This window comes from Neolamprologus multifasciatus, chromosome 16 (genome assembly GCF_963576455.1).
Source record: "Neolamprologus multifasciatus chromosome 16, fNeoMul1.2, whole genome shotgun sequence".
Lineage (NCBI taxonomy): Eukaryota > Metazoa > Chordata > Actinopteri > Cichliformes > Cichlidae > Neolamprologus > Neolamprologus multifasciatus.
The window spans coordinates 3,320,296-3,333,777 of NC_140454.1; the positions used below are offsets into that span (position 1 = coordinate 3,320,296).

A 13,482-nucleotide genomic window follows, 5' to 3' on the forward strand; every position below is an offset into this window, starting at 1 on the left:
AACTTAAGACCCATTATCAAATCTATATGCGCTTCTCAGTATCACTTATTAATCACTAGTAGCAAAAGACTTCTTTGGAAGTTTGGTTGTTTCCTTTCTAACCAAAATTTAGGTGGGAGCCCTGATGCCACTTTCACTGGTATAACAAACACTTGCGGCTGATTTGCTTAATTTTAAAAAGATTATTTTTAATTACAAAAATTCTGTTATAGTTTTGGACACTTAGTAAATTCAGACTACCTTAAACACTCAATTTAAAACTTTTTTCAACTCCTAGCTCTGCATGATGTCATTGAGCACAAAAGCCACACCCACCTGCAGTTCAAACCTTCTGTTTTCAAGGGTTAGCAAATCAGAAGAAAGCTGGTTTCAAGGTAGAAGGAGCAGCTCAGGTGGCTTATTTAAGAAAGGGAATGAAATTGGATTGCACCAGTAATCTGAGTACAATAAATATATTTAGAAGTCAGATTCATGCAATGCATTAGTAGATAGAAATGATACATTCTCAAATATGTTTACTTAGCCTTACCCTGAATTGCCAAAGCATAAGGTCATGCCACATGTATGCACCATAAAGACCTAATCTCATAATCTCACCACACAGTCACCATCCACTCCTTCCTCACATAATTCGCCACTCAGTCCTGCAGGGCCAAATGACGCCTCATGCATGGCAGTTGGTATGGAGTCTGAATCTGACTCTCTGATAGTGTCCTTGTACAGCTGGTGAAACTTGACCGACGTGTGTCTTTGTGTTTGTAGGTGTGACAGCTGCGGCGCCGTTTTCCACGCCGAGTGTCGACAGAAAGCACAGCCGTGTCCTCGCTGCGTTCGCCGGGAACTCCACCACAAGAGGCCATCGTCCTTCTGGTCACCTGATGACGACAGCCCAGGCTGTTTCCACGTGCCCTACCAAGACACCTGAGACAAATACCCGCAGGAGCCATAACAAACAGGGCACCGCCGCCCAGCCATCACCCTGGACAACAAGGGCCTGTTTCTCTGATTTGTGTGTGTCTGCAGGATGGACCTTGTGGGAGCAGTGACCAGGGAGTGGACTTGGAGCGCTTTGTTGCAGCGTCAGGTTTGTGTTTTTGTGTGTGGACCTGCCAACGCACACGCCTGAGCCGAGCACCCTTTGGTTTGCTGTAAAGAGCAGGAAGAAAACCAACTGAATAACTGCTGAGTCAGGCTCTACAGATCAAACTACTTGCATTTTGTAGTCCAGCACAAACAGATTATCCTCTGATTATCCTTATCCCATCTCCTCCTCACTCCTCATTCCTACCTTTTACATTTTTCCAACTGCAGGAGTTAGACCTGCATAATCAAAGCTGATCAACTGGAGGAATTCAAGCTTAAAAATAATGTTGTGGATTGTAGCCGCCTGCTCTCAAAGTCCAGCTTAAGCTTAACAATAAAATGAGTAGTCAGTAGGCAGAAAACTAGTATACAATCTCGGCAATGGATGTGTAAAAAAAAAACAAAACATTAAATTTGCTGCTCTCTTTTGGGTGAAATAAGCAAATTTTGAAATCCCCCCTCCTCTGAGACCATGCAATGTTTTTGTCTTTGTTTACAGACTAAGGCTATGTCCACACGTACACGGGTATTTTTGAAAACGGAGATTTTCCGTTTTCGTTTTAAAAAATAATCCCGTCCACACGTAAAGGTAGAAATGAAGGAAAACGCTGCTAGGAACATGCCAAAGCAGCAGGTGGCGCTATATTCCTAACTGTGCAGAAATGTTGGCCAATCAGAAGTCTAGAAGCCTCGGTGGGAAAAAGTAAACAAAGCTGGGGCATAGAAGCAGAACCGAGTCGAATGTGTGGAGGGACAGTAACTGTGTGTGTATATGTAAGCATTTAAACACTGCAGAGAGAACAATTAACAGTAACAGTATTGTAGAAATTCATTTCACCGAAACAATAACGTGGCGCACAGTGTGACGTCAAAAAAGGCGCACACCTTTGACGCTGCGTTTTCTCCGTTTTTGTCGTCCACACGTAAATGCAAAAACGGAGTTTTAGAAAATCTCCGTTTTCAGTGACCAAAAACGCCGTTTACGTGTGGACGAAAGGTGCAAACGCATAGAAAAATCTGCGTTTTCAAAAATACCCGGGTACGTGTGGACGTAGCCTAAAATAGAGAATAACTGAAAACGGATCTGTGTGTAATGGAAATGCGTCAACTCGTGTTAAAGTGATAGAGCTCTCAAAACTTTAAACCCTTTTTTCACCATTTTTCCTTTCAGAGAGAAAGAGACATTTATTCATGTCAGCGATATTTATGTCAGCAGTCAAACATTAAAGGGTAAGGTATCAGTTTATTCATTTTAAAAGTGAAACACATTTTATAAGCTGTATTTTTTTCCATGTTCTTAATGGCCACTGATAAGAAAAAAAACATTTTAACAGAAGCTATTTGGTCTAAAACTCCACACTCCTCAGTCTGCAATCAAGACTGAATCTGAGATCACTTTCAGAACACGCTAGAGGGAATGAAGTATACAAACGGTGTCCTTTGTAATAGGATTTAAAAAAAGTGTGTTTTAATGACGAGTGCAGGACAGGAAGGCGTGATTAAAATAAGCTGTTTTTACACGAAAAGAGTGCCAGGAGGAAAACTTCTCAAAACAGTCCTGCAGCACAATCAGCTGCTTTACCCACATAAGAGCAGATTTCCTATAATATTGCTAAAATCACATCTTCTCTGAAAGCACAGGTGCGCTGACGCAGAGTGGCTCATAAAAATCATGAGACCAGATTTCACAATAGTGCCACAAATTGTTGTCGAGATGCTCAAAGTCCCTGAACAGAGTTACTGTAAGTGACAGATTATTTTTTCTCAAATGTTCTCCGCTTGTCTCGTAATGACAGTATTAATTTACTAAATCAGCTAATATTTGTATTATTTAGAATATTTTTACTGTAGATTACTGTCTGTGATAAGCCCATTGTCCTGCAACGTTGTGCGATAACTCTGACAGCATTTGGAGCACGTGGATAAACCCAGGAAAGTGGATTCTGCTGCAGGGCTGTTTTAATGAGCAGTGTTTTAGTTTGTTTTTTTTAAAACTGTGGCAACATGTCTGCAATGACATTTACAGTCTGACTAAATCCAAACTGACCACAGCTGCTGCTGTTCTGAAGAAACAAAAAAAATAATGTGTATGAAAGTATAAAAATCCTTCCTCTCTCCTACTTATAAGTTATTTAACGTGTGGATTTTCACTCACTCATGTGATCGGTGTTTCTTTAGTGCAGACTCTGTCAGTGTGTTTGGGCACGTTTTCTTCCCTCCATCACTCTGACTGTAAAATAACAAAAGGGGTAATAATATAAACTGTAACTTAATCGTTTATTGTTGCCTTTTTCCCCTCCTGTGTCATTCTACTTCCTGTTGTGCTTTATTCATGCAGAATCTATCAAGCATGATAGCAGCTTTAGCGTTTTAGTATCTCTATGCAACCTAGATGGCCTTTATAACCCACAGCTCAGATGTGTAAAGGTCTGGGAACATGTTCTTTACAGCGCTGAACGAGCTGTGTTTACATCAAGTTTTAAGAATATAATAATGAAAGGAAATTAATCAAATTAATTGTCTGTCTTCTTTGCTGGTTTAAGAGTAATTAATTAAATCCTGCTATTTTTTTTCTGGTTTGGTGTAGAGTGAAATGTTAGATACAGTAAGCTTTTATTTTTTCTACATAAAATATGAAACTGCTCCAATCAGTGAAAGATAGTAAAGTCTGCCTGTAGTGATCGATGAAAGCTGCACTCTCTTTGTTTTTAGGCACTGCTATAAAATCAGATTTCAAATATATTGCAAACCAGGAAATATTGGATTTCTCAACATCTTAAGACTCAAGGACTGCAGCTTTAAAGTTCAATATGCCAAAATGTGTAATATGTTTTGTTCTTCGTCTTTTGTTTTTCCTCCTAACAAGCTGAAATCTCAGTGCAGACTTTTTCCCATCTGTCCTTTCTTAACCTCCTCTTCATCAGCTTGTTTGAGCCATAAAATTACATCAATGTTGAAATGTGACAAACTTCAGCTCCGGTTTGATTCAGGAATATGTGTTTTTGTGAGATCAGTGACAGTTCTACGTGTTTGTGAAGCACTCAGGATGCTGCGCGTTGAAACTAAATAGGTGTTTGAGCTGAAATTAAATCATTTTTATTTATTTTACTTATTTATTTTTGTTTGTTTTAATGGTCATAACTGAAGTCATGTCGGGTGACATTAAAAGCAGTGTTTAAGTTGTCGATTGATCGTGCCTGCTGCATAAAAAACTTTTGTTTTTGTTTTGTTTAATGAAGTTTTTTATTATTATTATTACACTTTTTGACTGTGAACTCATGCTGTATTTGTACTTTGGAGCCCAGCAGAGGTCAAAGATCATTTAACTGTTTATCACACAGATCAGAGTTTTGCAGGGGGAATAAATCACGTGTAATCAAGTCCAAATCCAGCCCACCACACAAAGTTAGCTCATTTGTTTCCAGTTGCATAACGAGCATAATCAAACCTCATCCTGGCCCCAACAAACAGCTTCAACTCAGAGGATCAAAATATGTCGATTTAGGGATTATATTCCTGTTACAGATTGCGAGATTGTAGAGTTTGTTTGTTTGTTTTCAGACTATGGCTATTTTTACAAGTCTACATATCACCCACGAAATCTGATTTCATGCCACTAAAACATTTCACACTGCAAAAGGCAACAAGATTGAAAGCCTTTTTTTTCTTTTAAATTCCATAAACCATCAACTGAATAAGCACACAAAGCACCAATGATGCATAAATTATAGAAGTGAGAGGCGTTATAGGTTTTCTGTGTGTCGAAACAGGCAGCTTACAAAGTTATACACACAAAGTACAGACTTGATATTATGATTTTTGCACAATATACAAAAAAAGTGTGGGGCATTATCCCCAAAATATTAATTTCACAAGCAAAAGTGCAACAGTAGAAAAAGGACTCAAAGAAGAAAATGACTGAAGAAATGAGGCTACATCTAACTAACCAGTATTTGTGTGTCTGTGTCAGCCACAATTTCATACAAGTATAATCGACTGAGCTCTGTGTGGGTAAAGTGGGTTGAAAAATTAGAACCTGTGTGAAGCAAGAGACATGCATTTACTTTTGGCCGACTTACTAAGTGAATTGGCTACAATTGTTTCAAAGACAATAATAAATATATTAGTAAAAGTTGAATTCAAACAATTACCTGTAAAAACTGGATACTAATTACCGTAGTACTTTATATTACCGTTGGTAACAATGTAGTAATAGTGGGGCTGTAGGAAACAAAAGCTAATAATGGCACAATTACAAGTTATTACCACTTAATTACAAAGTAATTATCTTGTATCAACGCTGATATTTATGATGTTACCGGTACTGTAATGCTATCATTAGCCTATATCTGTGAATCTGAGTGAAATATGGGTGGAATATGCATTTGTGTAGTTACTTGTTTAGACCTAATTATCAAACATTTCTATACTATGCACACTATGAACTAAGATTGCGAACATAGTAAACATTATGCATGCTAAATATTAGTTATTGTCATCTTAAATAGCTCAGAGCACAAGTATAGCCTCCGGGTGATGTTCGCTTCTCTATTCGTACAAGTGAAGTCATCTGAATAAATATATAAAACACAGTAAGAGGTGTGTAAACATCCTGAAGACATAAGCCAATATGCACATTGACGCAAATGCAGACGAGGTCTTCAAAGACATGTTTGCATAAACAGAGTTAGAATCTGTCCAAAAGTTATGCCTGTCCTCATCTGCCCCAAGCAAAATGATAATAGTGACATAAATATCAATTAAGAGCCAGATGTTTTTCTGTTTGTTGTTTCTGACATAATGCAGAATTAATTCTAGTATTATAATATGATACTAGTATTCTAAAATATAAAACATCAACCAATATTACCTTATTATGAGGTTACTACCAGTTTCTGCAAGTCAGTGTATAAAAATTTGAATGCAGATATTCCTGTTTTGTTGCTAGCAGGTTATTATATATTTTATCAACATATTACTATGATTAGCTTTTGGTTTTGCTTCATAGGCATATGGCCTGTTATTACCCATCTGCATAAATGTCAGTGTAATATTACTCAGCTCTTTATAGTTGTTGATACAAGATAATTATGTGTTATAATTATAATATAATTAAATTATATTTTTTTTATCTCCTCATTTCCAACTTGTTACCTCACTTTTACCATATTTTTACTGATCTATAATAGAAAGTACAACCATAACTATTTTTTAAAAGGTAAAAGGGACATTTAGTTCTGTTGCTCCAGTCTAATGATGCATTTTTTAAAGAGCAGAAACCTAATTTATGGAAAGAAAACCCATATAAGACAAATACCTGCTGGGCCCTACAATTTGCCGCTATGTAGCTAAAGTTACTTGATTGTGTACTTTGAGAAATGTATTAAATTACTTGCTAATTGTATGCTGTTGTTTCACTGCAACCTGGAAGTGCAGGTTTATGTTTATTTGATTTTTAAATAATATTGCAACATCTGCAACATCTGCAAATCTCTTATGTCTTTTGTCCCAGCTGCTTTTTTATTTCTTTACATGACTGCAGTGTTATCCTAGTAACCTCCAGCTCAAGCCTAAGTTGAAATTTTAAGGAAGTTTTGTTTTGTTTTGTTTTTTTGGTACTTGGCTTGAAATGTTGCTTATGTTTCAGGCACAGGGTGATCATTGCAGTATTGTCTTAGAGAATAATATATTGTACAGTATTTAAGCACAGTAGCTGGACTGAAAATCTTTTGCACTTTTAAGTTTTTTTATTGTCCTTGTTTATCCTTGTTTTCACATCCAAATTCTGATGCAAATACAGGGAGTTGAACTTTTTTTTCTGTCTTATTTAATCAGCCCTTCCTGCTGTTGGATTTTGTTCAGATTTGTCTGCTAGCCACTGATGCCAATAAAGACAAAGTTCTCAACAGTGAAAGTGTTTTGAGTGCATGTTGAGAAATTGTTTGGGTTTCACTGCATTAAGGATTGCTAATATTTTGTGTACAGTACAGTGTATGTCCCATGATGCATTGAGTTTTTCCTTTCCAGTCACCTTTCTCACTCACTATGTGTTAACAGACCTCTCTGTATTGAATCATATCTGTTATTAATCTCTGTCTCTCTTCCACAGCATGTCTTTATCCTGTCTTCCTTCTCTCACCCCAACCGGTCGCAGTAGATGGCCCCGCCCCTCCCTGAGCCTGGTTCTGCTGGAGGTTTCTTCCTGTTAAAAGGGAGTTTTTCCTTCCCACTGTCGCCAAAGTGCTGCTCATAGGGGGTCATATGATTGTTGGGTTTTTTCTCTGTATCCACACAGCAAATTCAAAAGTGTTAAATGTTTTGGTGTTAGTAGTCTTCTTGCAAAAGTAGAGTTAATTTTACTCTAAGTAGAGTCACATTCTTATTCTAATGTAACTCTGAGGTGTAAAATGATAGTAGTTAAAATCGAGTGTTAAAAATGAGTGTTTCTATGTCAAATCTGGAGGTGTTACAATGGAAACATTAACTCTTGACCTCTTAACTCTGAACTCCTACAGGGGCTATGACACCAATAGAGTAAATTCACAGACTCCGCCCCCAGCACCATAGGCTCCAATCGAAGCTGAACATTTTGCTCTACATATTTGAGTTGTTTGCCATGATTGGGAAGTCATTTTTTCAAGATTGTTTCAATTATTATTATTAGCTTTTACTTCATAGCATAATATTCTGTTTTAGCTAGCTGAAAGGTATTGTTTGCGGGCAAATACCACAGCCTTGAAAAAAAGCTTGCATGTGAATTTTCAGTCAAAGTTTTGGTCAAATACACCTAAAACAATGTCTAGAATGTGAAATGTTGGTATAATGGTGCTACTTGAAGCCTGAAAATGATCTCCCATAAAAAAAAAAGAAGCAAACAGCAGTAGTAGACGTCCTGACTGGGTTCTACGTTAGCATTTAGATCCCTCCAGAGTTTTGTGCACACGGTTTAGGTAAAAATGAAAAAGGTTGAGGTTTTACATTTAGTTCAGTATTACCTGTTGCCTGTGTCCTTATCTTTTGGGAAAATACTTTACACAATATGAAGCGCTTTGAGGCGACTTTTGTTGTGATTTGGCGCTATATAAATAAAATTGAATTGAATTGAATTGAACCATGTAGTAGAAATACTCTTGCTACTCATGTGTAGTTTAATTTTGCATTAAAATATAGTCATGATACAAAAAGTAAAAATTGTGGGGAACTTTGGGGTTCTTCGGAGAACTACAGTTACAGAGAGTGATTCAAAAAAGAGGAAATAATCAGTGATCAGCAGTTCTCTGGGTGAAAAATGCCTCATGGATACCTGAGGTCAGAGGGGTAACAGCCCTGCTGCTGATAGGAAGACAAAAGTAACTCCTGCAACCTCTCATTACAACCAAGGTGTGCAGAAGAGCATTTCTAAACTTTCAAGACCACATCAGGTACCATTCCTGTCAGCTAAGAATGGGAAACTGAGGTTGCAAAACTGGAAATCAGAACACTGGAAAAACTGTTGTCTGACAAGTCTTGATTTCTGTTGAAGCATTCATACAGCATTCAGTCAGAATTTAGCATAAACAGCATGATCGCGTGGATCAATCCTGCTTTGTATCATCAGTTCAGACTGATGCTGCTGACGCTGTTGGTGTAGGGGATATTTTCTTGGGGCACTTTGGCCACCTCATTATCAACTGAGAACAATTTAAATGTCACAGCCTGCATGATGTTGCTCATGTCCATCTCTTTATGTTTAGTACCACATTTGAGTACTTCGTCCAAAGTCTCAGGAGATAAAACTCCTTTTACAGAGCAATAGTTTAATGAGAGCACAAGATTCACAGATTGTGACACATGGATCATCTCCATGTGCCGAAAAGCGCCGTGTGACGTGAACAATTTCTAAATGAATTCACAGTTTGCTGAGGTGAAAAACGATAACGTGTCAGTTTGCAGCCGATGATCAGATTATGAGCTCAGCCTCAAGCTGAGCTGAGAGAAAACAAGATCCATGTGAATAAAGGTGCATGTAAACCTGCTAGAGTGAACATGGATATTGTGTGAGAGAACAGGGAGCTCAGAGGCTGACTCATTTGCCTATGATGTATGTCGAGCAGTGGGCAAATTGAAGCTGAGTGTCGACCGTGCTTAATTGTCATCGCCAATTAGTGCATTGTAGGACGCCCACAATGGATCAACTGTAGCGAGTAGAACGAAGTCCTTTGTGCTTCTCCAGTGGCCTGCGAGCCAGTCAAGACTCATTTAGTGGACTGAACAACGACGGAGCAGAAATGCCAACGAAAATGAAAACAAAAGACAGTTTAAGGAGGAAAAGAGGACGAGGAAAGAAAAAGAGAGGGGGAGGAGGGGGAATGTGGACAACGGTCACAGAGGAGGAAGGACCGGGCCTCTGCTCTCCCAACATGAGTGGAGAGTGCATGGCTTTGACACGCACACATACACAGTACCCCCCCACCCCCCCTCGACATTTATCGAGCCGCTACACAAAAGCTGGCAGGGCCCCAGTGTTCCCAGTGACCTGGTTGTTCAGACGCTCGTTTGGCCACATCGACGCTTTCAGCAGGCCTCAGCCCTGCTGATTGTCAGTGTGCTTTTACCAAGGTTAAAGGGTAGATCCACTGTTTTCTACTTAAATCCTTAATGAGATGTTTTTTTGTTGTTGTTTTTTTTATTGAACGCAATTAAGCACAAAACAACCTTCTAAACAGAGATTCACAGAAGCCTTCAACAAACCAGCGACAAGCCAGGCAGAAGAGGTTTCATGAGCTGCCAAACTGTTGGGGAATTGGTTTTGAAAGACAATTCCAGCTGATTGCAACTTATTCTATATGGTCTGTTATGTGGATTATTCGCTAGGTTTGCAATTTCCAACTAATTCTAAAGATTTGGGGAAACAAGGAGTTGGATAAAATAGCTTGAAAATTGTGTATATGAGGTATGAAGTGCAAGCTCCTTGCAGATTTTACAGAACAATAGACTTTCCTTCTTTAAAGATAATAAACCAAATATAAACCGAATTAACGGTCGACATATTAAAGATTATGTCAAAAATGCATCTGCGTCATATGTGACAGAGACATAACAGCAGTTAGCTTGCCGGCTCGCCATGAATCTGGTGATTGTGTTATTTTGTTCTTGTTGCTGTTCATACAAAAACATTGGACTGATTGTTGGTTATATTCATGGACAGGCAGACAGCCAATTAATCATTAAATGCACAATGGCTACAGTCCTGGGCAAGTGACATTTGTAGACAAGAATTAGCAAAAAAAAAACAAAAAACAGATTAGCTATCATAGGTTTTTAGCTTAAAGGTCTTTACACGCCAACTGTGTTGCAAAAAATTGTCACAAAATTCCATATTTTTCTGATGGAAACTTGTCATATATCTATATATATATATATATATATATATATATATATATATATATATATATATATATATATATATATATATATATATATATATATATATAGATAGATAGATCAAAAGCATTGCATTTATGCAACAAAAAAACGATAGTTTTCAGAAAAATCACATTGAGAAAAAAAGTTGACACCAAGCGATGATCAGCCGATCCTGTTGTTGCTTAACAAAAGAAGACGAAGAAAGTGAGAACCTGTGTAAAGGCTTTAACACCTTTTATACTTCCTTGAACACACTTCGCATCCACTAACCCACCCACTGTCACATTTCCTGGGACCTGAGGCTCGGTCCCTGCACCAAGTAGAGATCATACAGTTGGGAAAATCATAATTTGATCCCCTGCTGAAGTTTGTACACTTAGAAAGAAATGAACCCCCTGTTTTTATGCTTGTTTCATTTTAATGGAGAACATCAACCAAACATCCATAAAGAACTCATTACATAAAAAATATAAATTGATTTACATGTTACTGAGTGAAAACATTTGATTCCCAAGCAAAACATGACTTAGTAGTTGATGGTGCCATTAATGAGAGTGTTACCGGTGGTGTTCTTGGTGACTGTGGTACCACCACCTTTCTCATGATCATCCTCACCCCATGGGCCAAGATCTTGCATTGATGGTCATTTTACATTTCTTCCATTTCCGAATAATCCCACTGACAGTTGTCCCTTTCTCATCGAGCTTCTTGCTGATGGTCTCGTAGCTCATTCCAGCCTTGTACAGGTCTACGATCTTGTCCCCGACATCCTTTGACAGCTCTCTGATCTTGCCAATGGTGGTGGAGAGATTCTTCAGTGGAAGAAGTTGGCTCTGTGGACAGGTGTGTTTTATACACAAAAGAATTTTGATCTGGAGTATGTGCAATTGATCAACTGACTGACTGATTGTAATCTGTGTGCCACACAGAGATGGGCTACTTGTAAAGCGTTACTGTAATCCGATTACTTTTTTCAAGTAACGAGTAAAGTAAGGGATTAGTATTGCAAAAACAGTAATTAGATTACCGTTACTTTCCCGTAGGAACGCTGCGTTACTGCGTTACTAAAACCGTGAGTTTTTTGCGAGAATGTCTCATGACAGTGACGTAAGCGAGTGCGACGTTCGTGACAACAGCTGTGTGCAGATCAACAATGGATCATATATCGAGTGCAGAGAGAGTATGAGCGTGCAGCGTTTAAAGCGTGGAAGTACTGACCTTACTTTGAGTTTGATTCCATAAAAAGTGACAAAAACATTAGTGTCCGTTGTGCGTGGGAAGAAAACTTCTTTTTACAGCGAAAAAACCCCTAAACTTCCGAGCAAGCACCGAGTAGCTACGACGTAATGGGAAACTCACAGAGAAACTCGCGGATTCTTCCACTGACCGCTGCACACCTGCACCAGGGTAAACCTCCGCCTACCCCACTCCTGCTTTACAGGTGAAAATAGAGCAACAGGACCACTAGTCTTTGACTTTATTTATTTTCTGCTGTGTTTTACTTGCATCTATTTGAAAGACTGAGTGTAAACACAAAAAATATTTTATTTTATGTGCTGGAATGTGCAGAAAATAGGTTTAAATGTTAAACTAATTTCTTCCAGTCAGAGAATGTTGCAGATAATTAAATTTTTGCTTGATGCATAAAGTTTAAAAGATTAAAAATAATAAAACAAGTTTTAAAAAGAGACTTTTCCATTTGATTACATTTTGTATGATGATTATGCGGAAAAAGTAGAATTGGGCTGAAAGATCTATCACTTTATCACCTATTCAGGTTGTAAATCGTGTTTTTAAAAAGTTACTAAGTAATTAATTACTTTTGAAAATAAGTACACCTCAATCACAGATAAATCCTCCTTAAAACTGTCTTAAGACAAGACACTGTAATATATAATTCATTATGTCACGGAGAGTCCTCGCAGGTGAAACAAGTACAGATGTGCGTGTGTTGTGGTTACCTGAACATCTAGTGATGCAGGTCACGTCTCCGTGTGTTCTCCCTTAAATCTTAGGCAAACAGAACTGGCACAAGTAATCACATGCATATGTTTGTGTGTCTGTGTGTGTGTTTTGGTATACATGACAGATTGATGCCTTCCCAGCTTTACATATGAACTCCACATTGTTTGCTTTAATCTATCAGTGTGAGCCGAGGAGGGGTAAATCAGAAAGACTCGTCTCAGCTGATATGCTGAACACACACACACACACACACACACATAAAAACACACCTTTGGAAACCTTTGTCCCCCAGCCAGAGCTGTGACCTTTGTACAGTGTGGCTACAGAGAGAGAGCAGCGTTAGGAGATCTGCTATCGAGCACAACTGATTTTTTTTTACCACTTCATTTAGATATCAGTGCGTTCATTGCGAGCATTTCTCAGACCTTAGCTGGCAACCTACACTCCCTTACACACCCACGTGCATGCTGCTCTGATAACCAATGAAACCTGTCCATAACTCCAGGTTTCAAAAAAACTGTCCAGTACTCCACGATGAAGTCGGATTCCAGTTTAGATTCACTATCTTGCTTAAACAGGCGCACAGAGTTTTCCCCTTTTAAAGTAGAACTTACATTGTTGCTATCAGCTTCAGTAAAACTGCTCTGCTTTGTTTTAACTTTCAAATATGAGGAACTGATATTTGAAAGTTAGAATGAACAAAACTTCTGGCAATAGGTTCACTAAAAAATTATTATTATTTTTATGTTACTATTGTGACCTTGAGGTGATGATGTGGATACACTGCATCATGTGTGAAACTGATGGCAATTTAAAAAAGGATATTTAATTTAATAAAGCAAATCTAGATTAAATTGTTATTTATATTAAAAGACTGAAAAAGATCCAAACATACTGTAACAACTCTGTAACAATATAACAACTTTTAAAAAAAATCTTTAATAGTGTTTATTATTTCTTCCTTCCAAACAGTGTCCTTTATACTTGCACCATTTACATCATTCTTCATGTGTCTGCTCTGATCAGTGC

General features: G+C 38.0%; 2 protein-coding genes across 4 annotated transcripts in view; both read left to right on the top strand.

The window, feature by feature from the left end:
- The window catches only part of plekhm3 (pleckstrin homology domain containing, family M, member 3), a 56,717-nt gene extending 47,290 nt beyond the window's left edge, over positions 1 to 9,427 (top strand). For all 3 annotated transcript variants that reach the window (XM_085135969.1, XM_085135971.1, XM_085135972.1), the window contains exon 8: positions 763 to 9,427. In XM_085135969.1, coding sequence (XP_084992095.1) covers positions 763 to 925 — 163 coding nt within the window. In that variant the 3' untranslated portion in view covers positions 926 to 9,427. The remainder of the gene's footprint in view (positions 1 to 762) is intronic.
- The window catches only part of LOC146500019 (uncharacterized), a 260,198-nt gene that overhangs the window by 99,016 nt on the left and 147,700 nt on the right, over positions 1 to 13,482 (top strand). The window lies entirely within an intron of this gene.